The 21898-nt window shown below is 41.7% G+C and overlaps 2 protein-coding genes and 1 long non-coding RNA gene across 9 annotated transcripts in view; 2 read left to right on the top strand and 1 right to left on the bottom strand.

Moving 5' to 3' along the window:
• ANKRD45 (ankyrin repeat domain 45) overlaps nt 1-10847 on the bottom strand; it is a 36910-nt gene extending 26063 nt beyond the window's left edge. Inside the window, exons 1-2 of one of the 6 annotated variants that reach the window (XM_084784362.1) lie at nt 10754-10847; nt 2376-2496 (exon numbers count right to left, since the gene is read on the bottom strand). In XM_084784362.1, coding sequence (XP_084640488.1) covers nt 2376-2496; nt 10754-10797 — 165 coding nt within the window. In that variant the 5' untranslated portion in view covers nt 10798-10847. The other 5 variants (XM_084784363.1, XM_084784366.1, XM_084784364.1 and 2 more) reach the window with 5 other exon arrangements.
• Nucleotides 820-2046, top strand: LOC311599523. Its single transcript, XR_014779923.1, has 2 exons — nt 820-1003; nt 1968-2046. It is a non-coding gene; the product is annotated as an uncharacterized lncRNA (long non-coding RNA).
• A 1386-nt stretch (nt 10848-12233) lies between the features above and the next one.
• KLHL20 (kelch like family member 20) overlaps nt 12234-21898 on the top strand; it is a 40381-nt gene continuing 30716 nt past the window's right edge. Inside the window, exons 1-2 of one of the 2 annotated variants that reach the window (XM_084783068.1) lie at nt 12234-12349; nt 13240-13303. In XM_084783068.1, coding sequence (XP_084639194.1) covers nt 13281-13303 — 23 coding nt within the window. In that variant the 5' untranslated portion in view covers nt 12234-12349; nt 13240-13280. Of the gene's footprint in view, nt 12350-12443; nt 12683-13239; nt 13304-21898 lie in introns of those variants that run through there. The other variant, XM_084783069.1, reaches the window with a different exon arrangement.

The raw sequence follows: 21898 nt of genomic DNA on the forward strand, positions 1-21898 counted from the left end.
GCCTTGGTCATGGTGACTTATCATAGTGATAGAAAAGTAACTAAGAGACACATCTTAAGACAGGAGAGAGCAGGCATGGTGTATTACACTGTAATCCCTGGGTTTGAGGACTGCAAAATCAAGGCTAATCTGGATTATACAGCAAGACTTTACTTTGCAAATAAAATATTTGCAAATGGATAAAGACCCACAGGCCATAGCTTTCCTACCCTATTCTTGAGACAAAACAAATTATTTTTTTCTATGCCCACATGCATAATAGTATGAGACACAAGTTTTATAGACTGTACAGGCATAGATAGGGGAGAGAAGAGCAGACCTATGAAGGCAGAATGCCACTGATTTAATCCTCTGTTATTACATCTCAAAAAAGAAAAGAAGAAAAAAGAGGAAGAGGGAGGAAGAAGAAGGGAAGAAAGACGAGGAGGAGGAAAGAAAGAGGGAGGAAGAAGAGGAAGGGAGGACGGGGAAGCGAAAGGAAAGAGAGCAAAACCAGACTAATCACAAGGCTCGGATGTTTACCAAAAAGTACTGGGCAGTAAGGAATGTGCAAGACTATGTCACCGAGGAGGAGAAGAACACAAGTAAAAGTACCGGAGCAAAGGCCACAAAGCAGCTTTAGAAATTAACAAATTGTCCAGCTTAGTGGAACTCCATTAAAAATTAACGTGCAGTGTACGCATAAAGAGATGTCTAAACTTGATTCTGCAGGCAGCTGGCAGGGTACTGCTGAAAGAACTAGGTGATTTCAAATATATTGGATTCAACAAGCCTAGGTACACATTCCACACACACGAGAGAGGAGAGGAGAGAGGAACGGCCACTCACACCAGTACAGCGGCGGCGAGAGTTCAAACTAATGGGAGCAAGGGCTGTAATTATTAACTATCTAAGCCGGTGCCTGCTGGGTGTCTTCCAGTACAAGGTTCCCTCCAATCGCGGTGCTTATGCATATGGGCAAGAGACAAAGAAAACAGAGGAGGCCATTTTAGACTGTGATGAGGTACTAAACATGACGAAGAATTAGGAAACAGCAGGGAAGGAAAGAGAAGGGGGGAAAACGTAAACTAGGAGGGATAAGGAGCCGATCCTGAGCTAGGACTGCAGAGGATAAGAGAAATGAAGGTCCCGGGAAAGGCACAGTTTTAGGCTTCCGGGGCCTATTGTTTGTGTAGCACATGATTACTCACTTTGTAGCAGGGGAGCAATCGCAGGCGTCACACAAATAAATGGGTTTGACTGTGGCTAAAATATTTGCAAAATGGATAGCTGGATATCGGACCATAGCTTTCCCATCCAACTCTTAAAGGACACATTTTTTTTTAATGTTTTCTATATCCACATATGTAATAATATGAAACATAAGCTTTGTAGACTGTACACACATAGAAAAGGGAGAGCAGCCAGGGCCTGTGAAGGCAGAGTGTCCCTCATTTAATCCTATTTATTCAGTAGAGTTTTATGAAATGAGGCTATAACCTGCTCTGACTTAACTAAATGGTTGTGAGAGGTCTAGAAACTTCCCGACTACACAAAGGGAACATTTTAAAGGCTGCAAAGTAAAGTACCAAAAATAGAAAATTACACAGGTCTGGTTGCCAACCCACAGTTTAATCAGTGACGGCAGAGATGAAGAATGAAGGGGCCATGGACTAAGCTCATTCTGGCTCTAAAGAGGATGGGCAGCAACAGCAAACTGGAAGAAGAAGGTGCCAGAAGGGCTTTCCTTGGAGAGGTGATAATTCAGTAGGAGGGTGGAAGGAGGCTTAATGATGATGAGATCCGAATCCTATAAACAAATAGCTAAGAGGAAGAGGGAGCTTCCCAGAGCTGTAGTGGAGTCGACCCCAAAGGCTCTTTTAGCTAACTGAAATAATAATAATAATAATAATAATAATAATAATAATAATAATAATAATAATAATAATAATAATAATAACAATAATAATAAAAAATATCGTCTTAAGAATTTTTAAGTCCCAGCTCACAAAGGGGTTGGATCCTCACCCCGCAAAGTCAGCACCCAGGATTCAATAAAGAAAGAAGGCCTGGGGACCCACACTCGGAGTGCCAGCGTTGCCGTGCTAACCAGGTCAGATGGAAAGAGCACAGTGGTTCCCCGAGGGGCTTCAGAAGTCTCCCTTCCGCCGCAATCGCTGGGGGACCGTCTGCATTGCCCTTTTGCTGCTGCGGGATGCTTAAAGCTGGGGCGGGATGCACAAAGCCCACGGGACACAAAGAGGCTGGGGATACCTTGGATGACGCTTACCCCGGTAGCCCTTGCCCCTGCTGCCCGTAGGGATGATGCGGGTCTATCCTGGCCCCATCGCTCCCGATCGCCCACCCAGGACCTCAGCTCCTGGACTCCTACTCACCTCTCCTAAGGCCCAGGCTTCCGCGGTTACCATGGTGATGGCGCACTTCGCGCAGCCGCGTCTCACCCAGCGCCTAGGTTCTGGCTGGGTGGGAAGGTCAGGGATGCTAAGGCACAGCTCGCTAAAGGGGAGAAGCATGCAGGAAATCTGTGTTCCAACGGTGTTGTGAAGATGTTTTATTTGTAAAACTTTCTGTAGTAGGTCTGTATTTAACTGTTTGAAAACTATAATGAAAAATGAAGTATGCATGTTCACTGATGGTCCGTCTGGTCTCCTCTTTTTGTCTTTAAATGGATTTTTCCCCTCAAAATATGATGGACTCTATTTTTAAGAATGCAACTAAACACCTTGTTTATTTTCCTACTTATTTGGGGAAATTATATAGTTAAGTTCGAGTCAACTAGACTGATCCTGACAACTCACAAATACTACCTAGGTCGGAATAGAAGGAACTTGCAAGTTTATATGTGTTAGATTCTCTTTTAATTCAGAAAATTTAAATCCCAAACATCTCTATGAGTGGGGAAGACCAGGAGGAAACTGGAAAGAAGCCAACAGAAAAGTGCCACCTTCCTTGTTAAGCAGTACACGTGTGCATGTGGTTTGGCTGAGAGAAAGTCAGGAAGCTTTTGTTCTGAAGTCGTGTAAAGTGAAACGTCATTTGTTTCTTCAATGAAATCATTAAAGGGGAGGCAATATTCCAGAAGGGCTCAGCAGTTGCACTGAAGATTAAAACCTGTTTAAAAATCAGTGTTTGAAGGCTGGAGAAACGGATCAGTGGCTAAGAGCTCATAGTTTGCAGTTCGATTCCAGCGCCCGCATCACTCAGCTTACATCTGTCTCAGACTCCAGGCTCAGGGAGCTGACATGCCGCTGATATCCTTCGACAAATATGCATATACACGTGCAGGCACACAAACAAAAATTAATAAATAATAAAAATTTTAAACTAAGTGAACAAAAGGCGTAAGGTCCAGTGAATTTAATCATATCTTTAAAAATAAAAATAAATGTTTTCAAGGCATAGTAGCACAGAACTTTAATCCCAGCACTCCGGAAACAGAGGCTGACACAGATTTTTGTGAGTTTGAGGCCAGTTAGGGCTATATAGTGATACCCTGTCTCAAAAACAAACAAACAATATAAAAATAAAAGGAAATGCATAACTTAAAGCCCAAGCAAAAGATCAACCATTATCAAGCTGAAGTTTGAAGAAGAGGAAGAAATCTTAACTTTGTGTGTGTGTTGTTTCTTAAGACAGGGTCTCTCTGTGTAGCCCTGGCTGTACAGGAACTCATTCTGTAGACCAGGTGGCCCTGAACTCACAGAGATCCACCTGCCTCTGCCTCTCAAGTGCTTAGATTAAAGGCATGTACCACCGACATCTAGGTTTTTTTTGTTTAGGTTTGGTTTTTCAAGACAGAGTTTCTCTGTGTAGCCTTGGCTGTCCAGGAACTCTGTAGACCAGTCTGGCCTCAAACTCACAGAGATATATCTGCTTCTGCCTCCCTGAGTGCTGAGATTACAGGCGTGTGCCACCTGGCCCTGCTTGAAATCTTAATTTTTAAATGTTAAGATTTTTTTTTATTCAACAAAGTTGTGTGGTCAGAATTTTAGAATTTGCCAGTAGAGACAGTGACACAAGCCAGGCCAGATGCTCTGTGAGCTACAGACTTACTCCTGCAATCATCAGGTGTTACAATAAAATGTATCTGTTCCGCCTAGGAAGCCGATAACTGACACAAAGAGACTGAAAGGTAGTGCAAAGCTGCAAGCACTAAACCCGGCAGAACTAAGATAAACTATCCTAATCCCCATAACCTACACATATCCCAAGCACTGGTGATAGACAGGTTGATTCCTGGCAACACCCAACCTACCTCAAAGAAGGTAATGAGCACAGAGGTACCTCCTTATGGAGATGGTTTCAGGTGTGGCAAATTAGCCACTGGGCAAACATGTCCTTGTTCTCTGCCACAGACAGAATTCTGCCTGAAATGGGAAAGCTTGGATGCAGGCAGAGTTGACGCCCAAACTCTGCCAAGACAGGGTATGCAAGTCCTCAATAGACCCTGCTTCACAAATATGTCTTCCAAATATATTGGGCCAGAAGGCTGAAGATGATGCTCCAACGTGTTAAAGAGTTTTGAGTGACAGTTCAGGCAGTAAAGTGCCCCTGTCATTTTTTTTTTTTTTTCATTTTGGAAGCTGTTAACCTGCACTTCCTGTTTACTCAGGTAATTAATTTTATTCCTTCTCAAGTCTCTGATGGGGTTGAAGACAGCAAAACATTATGAGTATAACATAAATATAATGATTGTTTTGTGGTTCTTGTGTGTGTACATTGTGTAATAATATAAATGTATAAGTTAAAGGCTTTTTTTATTAGACTAAAAAGGGGAATTGTGGAGGAATGTTTTGAGTGGATATAACAACTTTCAATAAAGCACTGTTAAGCCAATCAGCTGGGCAAAAGGACAGTAAGTGGAAGGTGGGACTTCCTGCAGAGGGGGAGGAGCCGGCAGTTGACAGAGTGATGGTTGAGAGTTAGTTGACTGGGAGTTGGAAGAGAGAAGAGGCCAGAGAAGAACCGGATTGGCACATGCTTGGGATATATGAAGGTTATGAGGAGTAGAGTAGTTTATTTTAGTTCTGCCTATTTTGCTTGTAGCTTGAATTACCTTTCAGTCTCTTTGTGTCGGTTACTGGCTTCCTAGGCCGAACAGATACATTTTATTGTAACAACCACGAAACAGACTTGCTCTACTGAAGCCCATTTCCTACAGAAGTTGGTGGTGAGAACCCAGATGTGCTTTAGGTATTACCACATCATTTTAACATGTTCTTCTTTCATTGTAGTATTTTTAAAAGGAAGGTCTGTTTGTTTTTAATATCTGGATAGAAGATGACATAATACATAATTGTATGCAATTTTATTTTAAATTCAGTTTTAGAGGTCACAAAGAATTTGCAAATGTAAATATTTCTTAAAGGCTTTAAGTAGAATTAAGTAAGTCAGAGTTTTTCCACTGTTGCTATTTGCTTCATTTTAGGTTTTTTTTTTTTTTTTTTAAACACATTTATTTGGGGGAGGCTCCTGCCACAGCATGTCAAGGTCACAGAACAGCTTGTGGAACAGGTTCTCTCCTTCAACCATTCTGGTGCCAAGGGTCAAACTCAGGTCATCAGACTCTGCAGCAAGTACCTTTTTACCTGCTGAGCCACCTTGCCAGTTCCAGTTTTGGTTTTCCAAAATAGGCTCTTGCTATGTAGCCCAAACTGTGCCTAGCACTCATTATGAAACCTAGGCTGGCATCAAAGGGGCAGTAATCTTGCTTTGATCTCCTAGGGTTGCATATGCACAGCTGGCTCTAAATAGGTGTGGGCTTTTGTGTGTTTGTTTGTTTGTTTGTTTGTTTGTTTGTTTTAAAACTGTGTATTTGTGTCTCTGGGTAGGGGTATGTGAGTGTGAGTGCAGATGCCATCAGAAGGGAAAAGAGGGTGTTGTATCCCCTGGAGTTGGAGTTACTGGCAGTTGTGGCACCCAGACATAGGTGCTGAAGGCACAACTCAGTCCTTCCGCAAGAGCAATATATACTGAGCAATCTCACCAGCCTCAACTTCTCAAAGGTTGTTTTTGATGCTCTAAGTGCTAGTAGGAGACCAGAAACTAAATAGATTTGAGAAACATAAAGCAACTGACTCCTGTTGGCTGGTTGAGCTCATGTCGGTAGCAACTGTGCGGCATGTTTAGGCAGGTAGGGTTAGAAGTGGATTGTGAGGGAGATCTGTGCCTCAAGTGTGACCCAGGTACAGCAGGCTCACTCCCATTGTTACAGCTAGCATGGAGTGCTACCCCCAAAGCCCAAATGTTAGAGACGTGGTCTGAGGCTTTATAAGTGACTGATTACTGGGGTTCCGACCCTCAATGGACTCATAATCTGATGGCATTAGTGGAGGTGTCAGAAAATAGGAAGTGGAGCGCAAATGAAGGAAGTAGGTCACTTGTGTCAGGGGCACTCTGGGAGGGTTTATGTTGTTCGTGGCCCCTTCCTCTTTGTCTCTCTGCTTCTTGACAGCCCTTAGATGCATAACCTCCCCCACCACACTGCTATGATAACCTTCCGTGCTCAGGGCCAGATAAATAGAGCAAGACAGACATAGGAACCTTAAGAAACAGGAGCCAAAACTCTCTTTCCTTCTTAAGTCGCTCTTCTCAGGTATTTTATCACAGTGATGAAAAGCCTGAACAAGACATTCACAATTCCCTCTATCCTCCAGCCACCTTCTCCCAAGCTTGACATCGAAAGGAGCCAGTAGCTCTGAAGGGGCCAAATACACATGTACAGAAGACATTTGAGGCTACAAATGGTGGAGGCTCAGCTTAAGGCACTCAAGGCCTGCAGAGCAGACAACGTAAGTGCCATCCACAACTTCAGGCACCATATCAGCTCCAAAATTATGGTGGGAGGGAGTTTTCTAGCTGACTGGGATTGAGTTTTTTTTTCACCCTAAGGAAGATGTCCCCCAGATATCAATAAACTTGTTGTAGAAAAGCTTATATTTCTATAGTTTACAATCTAGGAGTTATGTCTTTGCACAGTGTTGGCTCCTGATGAAATACTTCAAGAACTAGTTCTACTCTCAATAGACATAATGTGCTAGTTAACAAAAGGGGTCTATAATATGGTACCCACTAGACCACGGCAAAATTTTCAGAGAAATCTCCTTATCATTGGTGTGTGTGTGTGTGTGTGTGTGTGTGTGTGTGTGTGTGTGTGTGTGATGCATGCATTCATCCATGTTCAAGTGAAGACCAGAGCTAAGTGTGAGATGTCTTCCTCCATTGCACTCCACCCCCAACCCATTTTTAAGCTCCGGGATACTTTTATTAGACTTTAAGAGAAAAACAGCAGGGGAGATGGAGAGGTGGCTCAGCGGTTAAGACCACTGTCTGTTCTTCCAAGGGCCCTGAGTTCAATTCCCAGAAACCACATGGTGGCTCACAACCATCTGTAATGAGATCTGGTGCCCTCTGCTGGTGGGCAGGCAAACATGTGGGCAGAATACTGTATACATAATAAATAAGTCTGAGGGAGAGAGGTGGGGAGGGAGGGAGGGCCAGAGAGAAGGAGGGTACAGGAAAGTTTCTGGGAAGAGAGAGATGAACAGAAGGAAGATACTTTTTTGAATTATGGTTCAGGAAAACCAATAAATTCAAGGATACATTGATGGCTCAGGAGTTCTGGGGCTGGACAATTGGCTCAGTGGTTAAGAGCACTTGTCTGCTCTTCCAAAGGTCTCAGGTTCAATTCCTAGCACCCACATGGCAGCTCACAACTGTCTGTAGCTTCAAGATCTGATATCCTCACACCAATCCATACAAAGTTTATATATATATATATATATATATATATATTTTTTTTTTTTTTTTTTTAAAGAGCTCTGACTTCAGAAGACCCAGGTTCCGTTCCCAGAGCCCAAGCCCACATGGCAGCTCACAACATCTCTAACTCCAGTTCCAGGTGATCTGACACCCTCTTTTGGCCTCACAGCCACTGCACACATGGTATATAAACATACTTGCAGGCAAAACACTTATACACATAAAATAATATTTAAATTTTAGAAAAATTCAAAAGCTGGAAAATTCAGCAACAGAAGTTAGCCAACCACTTGGCAAACTAGTGCACAGTGGTAGTCGGGAAGCTTCAAAGAAAAAGTGTGAGAAGGGTAAGAAAAGCATGCTTAGAATTAAAGAGAGAGAGAGAGAGAGAGAGAGAGAGAGAGAGAGAGAGAGAAGGAAAATAAAAAATTGTGCTTTTGGAGTTAGAACTCAGTAAAGCAAGCAGCTTAGCAGTACTTCATGACAAAAGCTCTCTAAGTGGTTGCCACGGCTTTGTTTATTTCTTTTGAGACAGTGTCTCTCACTGAACCTAGAGATCGCTGGTTGGCTAGCAAGCCTCCAGAACTTTTCTCTCTCTGTTTCCCAGTGCTGAGACTAGGTATCACCACTATGTCTGGATTTTTATGTAAGTAAAGGGATCTGAAAACAGGTCCTTAGAATTGCACAAGCACTTTCCCCAATGGGCCGTCTCCCTAGCTCTCACCACTGGCATTTCAAGTACTGAAGGGGGCCTTGGGTTATATGGTACCTCAACAAAGCCCAAATCTGGAAAAAAAAATTAAGCCTTTAAATCATCCACTATATGAGTTGATGCAGCTTCCTAGATGATAAAGCATACCAGGTATTGTGAAAGGTATGAAATTTGTCCTGTCCTATAAAAGGAATATCTCAACATGCTCTAGACAGCCAGGACCTAAAATTATATATATGTAAGGAGGGCCTCTGAATGCCCACAGGTTTAACCTACCCTTTGAAGCATCCTTCTTATTAATACACCAATATATCTTCCTCATCTTGCTTTTGGGTCCTAATCAGTGCTATGTCAATGACAGAATGGATTGATTCGATACTTTATGGAGTTTCTAGCTGGTTCAGATCTATTCAAGTTATGTTGTGTTTGGAGTGGTAAGACTGTAAAAGTTTGTGCTTGTCCTTTCCAAATGAGTGTGAACTGGTCTGATCTTTCTCTGATGAAGAAACAGCTCTCCGATGATGCCTGCATGCCATGTCCCTGAGTCTGTGCTAATATCCCATAACAAAATATCACATTGCCATAAGAGCCGCAGTGCTTACTGAATGCGTGAGCTTGCACAGTACATAGACCTCTTCTGGGATCCATTTGCCCACTGTCAGGTCTGGATAGTAAACCCAGCAGGTGGGATGAAACTACAGGACCCATGCCTCCATTGGTCTTTAAGTGACACAAATTTCTATCATTTCTCCCCTCTCCTCAGAATCAATATTGCTTTTGTTCTACTCCTATTCTATGGGATGGAGTTCCACCTGTGCTTCCCAGCTATGCTGTCCAAGGAACCAATGTGAGGACCTTGCCAAATGCTGAGTGTGTCTATCGCAAGGATACAGTCAGGGATGGGGGAAGATGGCTACTAGAAATTATCATGTATGTAGTGGCTCTTCTGCAGACCAGACCTTGGGCAACATTCCATTTTTTGACCCCTTGTCCCATACAGAAAATGATCCACAATAAATAAATAAAATCTTGAGTTGTCAATAAATGAGCTTGCTAAGTATGTGGCAAGCCAAAGTAAAAGAACTAACAGCAAGCAGCAGATGAAAGGGCTAGCAGGGTTGGCTTCATCTAGGGGCTCTGAGGGAATGATCTATCCAGGTGTTTAGATGGCCATCATCTTCCTGGCCCTGCATAGCATCTCTAGTCTATGTCTTTGTTCAGATCCCCTCTGCTCGCGAGGACATAAGTCTAACAGCAATGCGAATGTGCCATCAGGATTGCTTCTGTAAGCATGAGAAGATGATGATTCATGCTATAGGGGTAGAGGTGCCAGAATTGCTATAGAAGTGGAAGAAGGCATTTAGAAGCTCAAAGAATTAAGTATGCTAGGGCTAGTGTACCATGCAAGCAGAAAACTAACTAGACCACCACATTCAGCAGGGTGGTCCATTTACCAAAATAGCAAGGTCATAATGAAAAGCAGTACCAGAATTGCTGATAAGCTCAGTGGTGTCTTTTCTTAATCCATCAGCTTGATGCTTGGAGATGCTGTTGTGGGGCTGAGTTTACTAATTATAAAGGAGATGATCAGGTCATGGGATCATACTCCTGAAGGGGACGTTTGAGTCTTCTGCCTGCCCAGGCTTTCTGCTTGCCTCCAGGCCATGAGGTGAGAAGTACGGCTCCCACAATGATAGGTTCCCTCAACTCAGGCTCCAAAATGAGGTTAGTTAAGCATGAAGGTGCTTGGCTTTCACAATGCACATGAAGAACATTAACAAATCTTTGTCTTTTCTTATTTTATAGCGTAACTCCCCAACATATAGAAAGCCCACAGTTGCCAGGCATGGTGGCATACGCCTTTAATCCCAGCACTCGGGAGGCAGAGACTGGTGCATGATGTGAGTTTGAGGCCAGCCTGGTCTACAAAGTGAGTCTAGGACAGCCAAGGCTACACAGAGAGACCCTGTCTCGAAAAAAGAAAAAAACAACACCCGCAGGCTGCAAACTTACCTGCTATGTTTGCTATTGCTAAGAGTCCTACAGTTAATACTCCTGTACCTAACCTTTTATTCTCATGTTCTTCTCACATTTACCTTTTCTTTTCTTCCTGAAACTAATTTCTTGGGGTAAAATAATTATGAGGTCAAAAGGAAATGCAAATGTAATTTTGGAGAAGTTGCCAAATCTCCCTCCACAGAAATGTTGCCACTTTTGCAAGCACACACATACTCACTCAGTTATGTCGGCAAAGCAAGTTGCCCAGACCCAGGCACTTGCCTGTTTGATAGGTAGTACGCAGATCTCTCTGAGTTGAAGGCCATTCTGGTCTACAGAGAGAGTTCCAGGACAGCCAGGGCTACACAGAGAAACTGTGTCTCCAAAAACAAAACAAAACAAAACAAAAATAATTAAAATCATAATTCATATTTTGCAAGAATCTAAGGGTCACTCTGAAGATGCCTTTAGACAATTCACACAAAAGAAACCTTATTGAGGGGCTGAAGAGATGGCTCAGAGGTTAAGGGCGCTGTCTGTTCTTCCAGAGGTCCTGAGTTCAATTCCCAGCAACCACATGGTGGCTCACAACCATCTATAATGTGATCTGGTGTCCTGGTGTGCAGGTATACATGAGGCAGAGCACTGTATACATAATAAATAAATTTAAAAAAAAGAAACCTTAAAATAAAAAGAAACCTTATTGGCAGGTGCACATATAAAATACCATCTCAATGGATCAAAGAAATGTACATCTAAGCCATTTTATATCCATCACATTGGCAAGAAAAAATAATAACGTTGAAAGTACCAATAATATAGATCAACAAGAATCCTTGAAGCTTTGTGGAGGGAAACACAACACAATTATAGCCAGACTCTGGACCGTTATAGATGGCATCGAGTCCTGGCTCTAACCCTTACATGCTATGCATCCCAAAAAGGCACTCTGCAGGTGCTCTTGCCCTTTTGTAAGTTATAAAATGCTTGGTACCATCTGCAATAGTACCATCTGAGATATAATGCTTTGGTATCACCATTTGGAATGATGGTAATAAATCCTTCTTCAATAGGAGAGATATTGTAACTGATAACCTAATACAAAATGTTATATATTAAGTATTTTATAATAAAGTAAATATCCACGGATTGTTACTAGTACATATATTATTTATTATATGTTACATATACACATGCAAGAAAAAACTGGCCAAAAATTTTCATATAACTAGTTATCATATAACTAGAACTGGAAACTGGACCCAAAAGCCAATCATTCCATACTGCACGTTTATAAATAAGAGCTATATTTCCGATCACAAGCAACTGCACAGAATCTGTAGATGTCAAGTAACGATCAGTTAAAGCAATTCTGGTTAATATAGCCTAGTATAGTTTTCAAAAAATCAGCAATAGCCTTTTACTAATATACTTTTTTTGTTGTTATTTTTTTCGAGGCAGGGTTTATCTCTGTAGCCTTGGCTGTCCGGGACTCACTTTGTAGACCAGGCTGGCCTCGAACTCACAGCGATCCACCTGCCTCTGGCTCCCGAGTGCTGGGATTAAAGGCGTGCGCCACCACGCCCGGCTCAAAAATTTAACCCTCACTTCATACATATTTCATCTAGTTGCCGTCTAAATAGATTGTAAGACTTTTACGCTCTTACAGCCATACCGGAACCACTTGCCCGAGCATGTGTACTTCCGTGGGAAGGATTTAGGTATAGGACCGTTTCCTGTTTCTGGATAGGGGCGGGTGCTGAGAAAGGAAATAGCTCCGAGAACCGCATCCTGCTTGCGCTAGCGGCAACAGAGGTGGAGGCAGAGAGGGCGGAGAAGGCAGAGAAAGGTGCCTCAGAGAAAAAAGTGTCAGAGCCAGTAAGTCAGAGCCTTAGAACAGGGGATGGAGAGCAGAGCCCTAGGTCTCGCGTTGCAGATCTGTGATCTCAACTTGCCGAACTGCCCAGTGGGGTCAGGACAGTGCTTTGTAGGTCGCCTGTCAGTCAGCGCCTAAAAGGGACTGCTGGGGCTCCGTGGTCCGGCCTTGCGAGGCGCCAGGCTGCGCTCCTGCCCGCTGAGGTGTCTTAAAGCCGGGGAAGACTGTGCTTTCTGGGGACGCTAGGGCTCTGCATCCTGGACAGCTTCACTCGGAATTCTGAGGGAGTGAGCGCTGTGCCTCCCATTTTACCTTTGGAAGCCAGCAAGATCCTGGTGATGAACAGACAGTATTTCGGGGGCTCAGGCGAGGGCTTGGGAGAGTGTTTATCTAGAATTATACTCTCCTTGCCGTTGTTCAGGCTGCCCGGGCTGGTCTGAAGTGGAGTTGTTTTTAAAGGCAAATGCCTCGGCCTGCTCCCTGTCACTTCAGAACTAGTTAACAACCTTCAGATCCAGTGTTAAAACAACGTATCTCCAACTAGTACTGTTGTGGGTATCAAGTGATTGCTCTGCAGATATACTTGATGGCGGAAGTTAAAAAAAAAAAAAAAAGACTCCCAAGTGCATTTTGAACAGAGACAAGACAGATCAGCGATCATAACTACTTTCACGCTTTCCCTCACCCTCACATATAATCAATCACCTTAGCATACTTAGTTAATGATAGTCATTTTAAAGGCATTACGTCCTTCTGTGGTTGTGCATGTGCACAAAAAATATAATGTGGTGTAAGATTCTTGATTACAGACGAAGTGAATGAAATTATTATAAAAGTTTCTGGAGAAGTCAGAAACAGTTTTTAGTAAGAGACTGTTTTTCTCTTGTTTAAGGTACGGCTTTAGAATACGGTGAAGGATACTTTTCATGGTGCATGGAAGGAAAGCCAATGCGCAGGTAAGCCTTTTAAGAATAAAACAATTGATTCCAGTGATTGAAACAGTGTCTACCAACAGTGCATCATTTAAAATTATTCTATTCACAGGCCTTACTAAATCCTGCTTGGAATTAATCATTCTTATTTCACGTAAATTAAAACTAGTAATGTCAGAAATTAGCAACTACTTTTGTTTGGTTGGTTTGGTTTTGGAGGGGGGTTGTTTGTTTTATTTTGTTTGTTTGTTGGCTTGTTTTTTAAAACAAGAACTTAGTATGTAGTCCTGGCTGTCCTAGAATATGTTATGTAAACAAAGCTAGCCTGGATCTCACAGAGATCCACCTGCCTGTCTCCCAAGTGCTAGGATTAAAGGTGTATGCCGCCATACTCCACAGATTTTTAATGGAATTTAGGAGTTAGATTACTAAAGATGAGCTTTTTAAGGGAATGTAGGAGTTAGATTTCTAAAAACAGTTTGGGTTTTGTGTTTCTATTTAAGTCTGTCTTTTGCAAAGTAATTTTTGTTACATATAACCATTAAGTGCACTATGATGCTTTGTGTGCTTATTATAAATTTAATTCCCTGTACGCTATAGAGGATTCTGTTGCCAAATAAAAGTACTATTTGTAAGACACTGTGCTGCATCCTTAGTTACAGATAGGTTATTTTGCTGGTGTTCAAAAAAAAAAAAAATAGCTGCACTACTGGGACGATTAAGGACTAAAATAGATGTAGAAAAATAGACGTGTGAGGAAATTATGCAGTTACTGGCTCTCTTGCCTCTAGAATTTACTAATGTCTTAATGTGTTCTAACAAATTATACTAGAATCTTTATTGAAATGAGCCAATTCTATTTATCCATTGTTTAAACTCATCTTATGGTTATCAAACTATTTTGTCATATGTTACTTGACATCAAAGATAGGCAGCACAGTGATCCTTTAAGAAAAGAGACATCCATCATAAGAGCAGGGCTTAGAACTAGGAGCAGGGCTGGATATGGCCATACAAACTGCAAACCCAGCACCTTACAGGCACAGACAGCAAGATCAAGTTCAATAGAAGGAGTGAGCGTCTTTGTTTTGACTGGCTTTGAGCTGGTCCACCTTCTCTTGTCCTGCTATCTTTGCTGGTGCATCTGCCCATGATACAGAACTAGTAACTGTTCACAAATGCGTTAAGACATCCAAATGGAAGGACATCATAAAGGTGACACATTTTGTTATATTACTTGTATCTTACTCTATAGTAAGAAGAGTATTAGACGGGCTGGAGAGATGGCTCAGAGGTTAAGAGCACTGACTGCTCCTCCAGAGGTCCTGAGTTCAATTCCCAGCAACCACATGGTGGCTCACAACCGTCTATAATGGGATTTGGTGTCCTGGAGTGCAGGTATACATGCAGGCAGAGCAGGTGGATCTCTGTGAGTTCAAGGCCAGCCTAATCTACAAAGCAAGTCCAGGACAGCCAAGGCTCCGCAGAGAAACCCTGTCTCGAAAAACAACAACAAAACAAACAAACAACCAAATAACCTCCAAAATTTTATATAGTATAGTTTGAACATATTCTTTGCCCTCCCCACTCAGATTCTACTTCCTCCAACTTCGTGTTTTCTCTCTTTTAAACACACACACACACATACACACACACACACACACACACACACACACACACACACACACACACAGAACATGGAGTACATTGTGTATTGACCAGCCATTCCTGAGCATAGTGCCTACCCTGGAATATGGCTGAAATACTCAGTGAACTGATTTTTCCTCTCTCAGCACCTGTCTTTTGCAAATAGCTTCTTGGTTGGGGTTGAGACTGTACTCAACTCCCCTTCTCAATGCTGGGGCTTTATAAAGGAAAGTCAGATTGTGGCAATGTTTTTAGTTTATTAGTGATTTCTATATAAAGTGCTCACTTAATCACCCAATCTGAGGAGCTTTTTTTCTTGCTTTATTTTTATTACATAATGTCGGGTTTTTTTTTTTTAATGATGTTGATAATTCTAATGCCGTCAGTTGTTGAATTATAGTTCTTTATTTTCATCACTTGGCCAGAGGCCAGCCCACCCTCGATTCATTGGTCCTACTTTCACTTAGTGCTGCCTACATTAAGCTACATATGGTCACATTTCCTGATTCTTTCCTTCTGCTGCTAAAACTCAGAAAGTAGACTTTGTAAGGTAATGCGTGGCCTATCCTCAACTGCTGCTAACAAACTGAATGAAAGTAACTCTTTATTGTGGTTATCTAGATGCATGCTCATTCTCCCTCACAGACTGTAAGTTTACCCATAACACCTAATACACAGCACCATAACAGCCATAGCACCTAATGGTTACTGAATCATTGTCCGAATGAGCAGCCTCCCCAGGCTTTTCCCCTGGGTGGCGGGCAGACTCTATGGACAAGAAAAGATTGAAAGTTGCCATTAAAGGTATTCTTCTGTAGTTTTATTTTTATTTTTTAAAGATTTGATTGTTTATTCTTTTTTGAAATGACATTATTATTATTATTATTATTATTATTATTATTATTATTATTATTATTATTTCTGTGCTTTGGTGTATTGTCTGCATGTGTGTCTGTGTGAAGGTGTTTGATGTGGTAGAACAAGAGTTCCAGACAGTTGTGAGGCGCCATGTAGGTGCTGGGATCTTAAACCAGGTTCTCCAGAGGAGCAGCCAGTGCCCTTAGCTGCTGAGCCATCTCTCCAGCCCCCTTCACGTTCTTTTTAATTGTATGTATTTATGTAGTACAGTGTTATAATTTAATACATATATACAATGTGTAATGATCAAATCAAAGTAATTAGCCTACACATCTCCTAATGTAAGTTTTTTCACCCATTATGGAAAACACTATGAAAATTCCTAAAAACAAAACAAAACAAAAACTATTACTTGGCTAGCTATCCTATTACTGCATATATATTCAAAGAAAATGACATCACTGTATCAGAGAGATTCCATGATTATACAGCACACAGACATCATAGATAATCACCTGAAGTGTCCATTGAATAGAGAAAGTAGAATAATACACACACACACACACGCACACGCACGCATGCACGCACTTGCACACACTCACTTACATTATTTAGCTATTAAAAAAAGAATATTATCATTTGCAACAACCTAGATAGAAGAATGTTATCATTATGTTAAACAAAACAAGCCAGATATAAAAAGACAAAGCTGCAGATTCTCATATATAGAAACTAAAAGCAATTGATTTCAAATAAGTAGAAAATGGGATACTAACTAGGAAAAAACAAGAGGATGGGGGATATAAGGAGGCTGAATGATAGATTCTCAAATTCAGGTAGGTAGGAAAAATAAGTTCTAATGTTTTACAGCACAATAGGTTAACTAAAGTTTATAATAATTTATCATATATTTTATAAAACCAGAAAAGGGAATTCAAAGGCTTCCAGCACAAAGAAATGATAAATATAAATATGTAAGGTATTATAATACATAATTATACAGCTTCATGGAATTAACTGTTAATTTATTAGCAAAAGGTTTATTTGTGTACGTTTATGTATATATGATATTATACTTAAAGATACAGTAGCATATTCAAAGTTGGGCATAGTGATGTTTGCCTATAATCTTAGCTTGTGAGAAGTGGAGACAGAAAGATCAGAAATTCAAGATCATCCTAAGCCTCATAAAAAGTTCAGAGCTAGCATAGCCTATGAAAGATCTTGTCCCAAAACAACAACAAAAATTGTGAAAAATAAGTTTCCCATGTCCCACTGCTCTTCTCCAAAGGCGTAAATAGTTTCTTTGCATTATTTGTAAGGCCACGCAAGTCATGTACAAGTATAAACAGAGTGTCTGTCTTCTCATATGTGTATGTATGTTAGGGCCGAGATACACAGAGTGTCTGTCTTCTCATATGTGTATGTATGTTAGGGCCGAGATACACAGAGTGTCTGTCTTCTCATATGTGTATGTATGTTAGGGCCGAGATACACAGAGTGTCTGTCTTCTCATATGTGTATGTATGTTAGGGCCAAGATACTGGCTCAAGTGCTATTCTTGCCTATCATGTTTGAAGCCCTGTTTAATCCCACACACTGAATAAACTAGGTTTTTGTAGCACATGATTGTAAAGTGACTCAACTGCACAGCAAAATTGAAGCCAGCCTGGGTGTATGAGATACTGCTTCAAAACAACAGCAGATCCCTGAGCTTCCTCCCCTTTAGCTGTAGAAGGGCAAACAAACAAAAATTGTGGAAATCAGGATTGTAATCATGAAATAGTTTGGCCTTTACCATTTTATCCCTTTAGGAGCCAATGTGCAGCTGGACAGGTTGCTGTCCAGCACAGCTAGAGCTGAAGTCGGATTCTGAATAGTTCTGAAAGGAAGAATTTAGTAAAGAAAAAAGTCAACATATCATGCACAGTGTTCTGTATCTTAACCACTTTACAAAATAACTGTGAGCCAGTATGATGAGACACTTCCTGAAATCCCTACAGTCAAGAGTTGAGGCAAGAATATTACAAGTTTGAGGTTAGCCTAGGCTATACAACAAGAACATGTTTCTATTTTTTTCAAGTGACCGATACACATAAGCACCCCGCCTCTAGTTCTGGTATTCATATATTCCATACTTAAACAAATTCTATAGTGAACATCCATATACGTATTTTTTGCTCAAATGTGTACACATAATATGTGCTTCTTCCACTTTACATGGGTTCCTAGGATCAGACTCAAGTTTTTGGACTTACATAGTGAGAGCTTTTATCCATTGAGCCATCTAGCTGCCCCAAGACCTCTAAAGGAAGGCATGAGGGACAGGCAAGATGGGTAGAGGTGCTTGGCATGTCCAGTCTGACTGCCTGAGCTAGTGCTCAGAACCTACATGAAAAGCTAGGTGCTGGTCATGCATCTGATTCCAGCGTGCCTCCTGGGAACTGGGAGACGGACAGGGGAATCCTCTGATAGCTCACAGAAACAAGGGGCCCTTCCTCGAGGTGGAAGGCGAGAACCCACTCCCAAAAATTACCCCCTTTACACATGCACTGTAGCACCACACAAACAGACATCCATGGGTGCACGCACACATACACCTACACAGACAGAAGTGAATGGGTTTTTTTTCCTCTGTGTAGCTTGGCTGTCCTGGACTAGCTTTGTAGACTAGGCTGGCCTTGAACTCACAGAGATCCACCTGCCTCTGCCTCCCTGAGTGTTGGGATTCACAGGTATGCGACACCATGGCCGGCTCACAAGTAAATTTTTTTAAATTGAAAGAGAGTGTTAGAACTGGAGCTGTAGCTCAGCTCAGTGGTCCAGCACTTGTCTTCCATGTGTGAGGCCCTTGGCTCAATCCGAGCATTGCCAAGGGGTAGGGGAGCAAAAGGTGGGGATGGGGGTGAGCAGGGTAATTAAAGGCACTACAATGAAGGAGAGATGCAGAAGGAAAAGCTGGGGAGGGAGACAGGAAGATGTAAGTGTGCGTTATATGCACGATATGTATTTCCCAAATTTAAGTATGTGGTATACAAAGGAAGAAGAGCAAACAAACAAAAATTGTGGAACTCAAAAGTGTAACCATGAAGTAGCTTGGCCTTTATCATTTTATTACTTTAGGAGTCAGCACTAGCATGTAGATCAGATTTGTTTGTTCTGATTTTTAGGCACATGGTAGGTAGGCAGGAAAACAGAGAAAATAATAATCAAGAAATGAGCATGAAAGAGTTTTGGTAGTTTAACGGAAACATTACCTGGGGTAGAGGTTGAGGAAAATCTAACAGTTCCAAAGATTTCAGCATAGAACATTGAGTGCTGCCCCATGACATAAAATACGTGGAAAATTGAGTGGGTTTCATAGGCCTCCAGCAGGTACCATATGTTTTAAGAGGTTTGTTGTCTACAAAGGAGCCAAGTACAGCTACATGGCTTATAATGGAGAGGAAAGAGCTCTGTGCTGGAATGTAATAAATCGAGTCAACCAATGTGGAGAAGGTTCTTCAAGCTATGGGAATCAATGAGAGAATAAAAAGGAAAAACACCAAGGACAGAAGCCTAGGGTACCATGGGGATTTAAGTGGGGCTCAAAAGGAAGACAAGCCAACATTCTAAAACAGAAAAGAGCTTTTGCTGCAACTTCCTGTTTAGTCTAGCTCGTCTGAAATGCATGCTTAAAAATAGCAGATAGGGCTGCTTGAGTCGACTGTTCCCCAGTGTAGCATGCATGTACTGCACGCTGTCCTAGTCACAAACACTCTCCTTCCCTTTCTGGGACACAGGAAAATGGAATAATGTGCTTCATTTTTTAGTCTTATTTTCATTTGGAGATTGCTCTGTTGCCCAGCTTTCTGCTCATGAACACATTGCTGAGAGTATTCTAGAGGTGTTTTCTACTTCCTGACTTACAAGGAAAGCAGTTTGCTTGCATGGCTACTTACCACTTCCTTTCTTTCTTCCGCCTTGATCACTGGGGTAGAACTTACACTTTTACCCAGTAAGCCGTGATGAGATGTCTCGGAGTTAAAACATTCACAACCTATTTCTAATTTTAAAAACAGGCAGAGGCTGGAGAGAAGGCTCAGCAGTTACGAGCACATGCTGCTCCTGTAGAGGACCCAAGCTTGGTTCCCAGCCCCCATGCCAGGCAGCTCACAGCCACCTATAGCGCCAGCTCCAGGGGAATCTAATGCTGCGGCCTCTGCAGGCACCTGTACATACACCCACACATACACAAGTACACATGAATAAACATAATAAAAACAAATGTTTTAAAAATAGGCAGTCAGGCCTTTTGGTCTGGAATTAGATATGAAATCTAGTGTCGTGGGTGTCCTCCTGGTGTGCAGCAGCAGGGCTCTGAGGCAGTATTTACGCTCTGAGGACTTGTTTGTGCAAATCTCCATGCAAATGTGCTCTCAGTTGTATTTATAACTGTAAATGGGAGTCAGCTCAAACGAATCTTAAAGTATAGGCTCTTAATTTTCAAATTAAAAAAAAAAGTATTGGCGATTGAACCCAGGGCCTTGCAATGCTAAGCAAACGTATAAAAGGAGAAGCATACATGTCTAAGGAAACATTCCATTCCACAGATCTTTGATAATAAATGCTTTAGGGTGTTATTTTCTAAATTTTTTATTCTAATTATTTTTAAAGAAACTAGTCATTTGCAGGATGTGATTCTTTAGTTGAGACTGCTCTTAGTATAGTAGTGGGTCTTAGGAACATTTTAATTCTAGAATAATCCAGGAATTTGTATTCTCAGATCCATAGTAGTGAGTACTGTCAAATAAAACCAGCTGCAGAGAATCCATGCCACAATGTTCCTGGTCTAGAATGGCGTCTAACTGACAGTGTTGTAGTCACTGCCTCATCATTCTACACGGGAAATAGTTCAGTCCTTATCTCTTCCTCCCATGGTCTGTTACCGTTCCCCCTGCCCGCACGGGATCTGTGAATTAATCTCCACGGGAAGTTCTTCCTTTTGCCTAACACCCATTCCTTCTGTATTTTAGTTCTATACCTTATTACTCTGCAGGGCAGCTTAACTCTCAGATCTTCAGAGCATTTATTCCGCTAGGCAAAGAAACTGCAGGCATAAGGTATAAATATGATTTATTTCCAGGTCTCTTATCATTTCTCATCTCTGGTACTTAAGAAAACAAAATAAACAGTTTTATTCCATAAAACTCTTTGGAGAAGATGAGAATAGGAAAGAGGATAAGATTATTTTTGTTTGGTTTTTTGTTGTTGTTTTATTTTCCAAGACAGGGTGTCTCTGTGTAGCTGAGACCATGCTGTCCTCAAACTCAAAGTGATCCGCTTGCCTCTGCCTCCCTGAGTGCTGGGATTACAGGTGTGTGCCACCACACCCAGTGAGATCAGATTCTTAAACCCGTCTAAACAGAAAGATAAATATCAGAAGCGTTTGACTGTGTAGCACTGAGTACAGCTTGTAGACCTAGACACCTGTAGAGTTCAGTGCAGCCTTCTGGAAGATTTAAAGCAGGGCCCAGCCTGCCGGTGGCTCCTGTTCTCATGCCTGTGATTCTAGGAGCACAGCATACTACAGCCTTGGGGCAACACATTTGCTTCTTACCTAAGAATAATAGACGGGCACATGGAACAGATTTCCAAAATCATTCTATTTTAAATACTTGGTCCGGTTGTCCAAGACAGCTTGTGATTAAAAAAACAAAAAACAAAAAACAAAACAAAAAAAACCTCTGCGTTTGGAACCAGAGGGCCTAATTCAGACAAGTTTCAACAATGGCAGTCTTTATTAAGTAAGTACAGTTGTCCCCGCGTACATATGATGGACGTAGAGATGAAACATGTACTGGATACTTTTATGTCAGTTTAATAAAAGCTAGAGAGAAGGGAGCCTCAAGTGAGGAAATACCTCCATAAGATCAGGCTGTAGGCAAGCTTGTAGAGCATTTTCTTAATTACTGATTGATGTGGAAGGGCCCAGTCCATTGAGGATGAGGCGAGCCCTAGGCTGGTGGTCCTGGGATCTATAAGAAAGCAGGTTAAGCAAGCCAGTAAACAGCACCCCCTCCATGGTCCATGCATCAGCTCCTGCCCCCAGGTACCTGCCCTGTTTGAGTTCCT

The sequence above is a fragment of the Acomys minous genome, assembly GCF_964271855.1.
Source record: "Acomys minous genome assembly, chromosome: 1".
In the NCBI taxonomy this organism is placed as follows: domain Eukaryota; kingdom Metazoa; phylum Chordata; class Mammalia; order Rodentia; family Muridae; genus Acomys; species Acomys minous.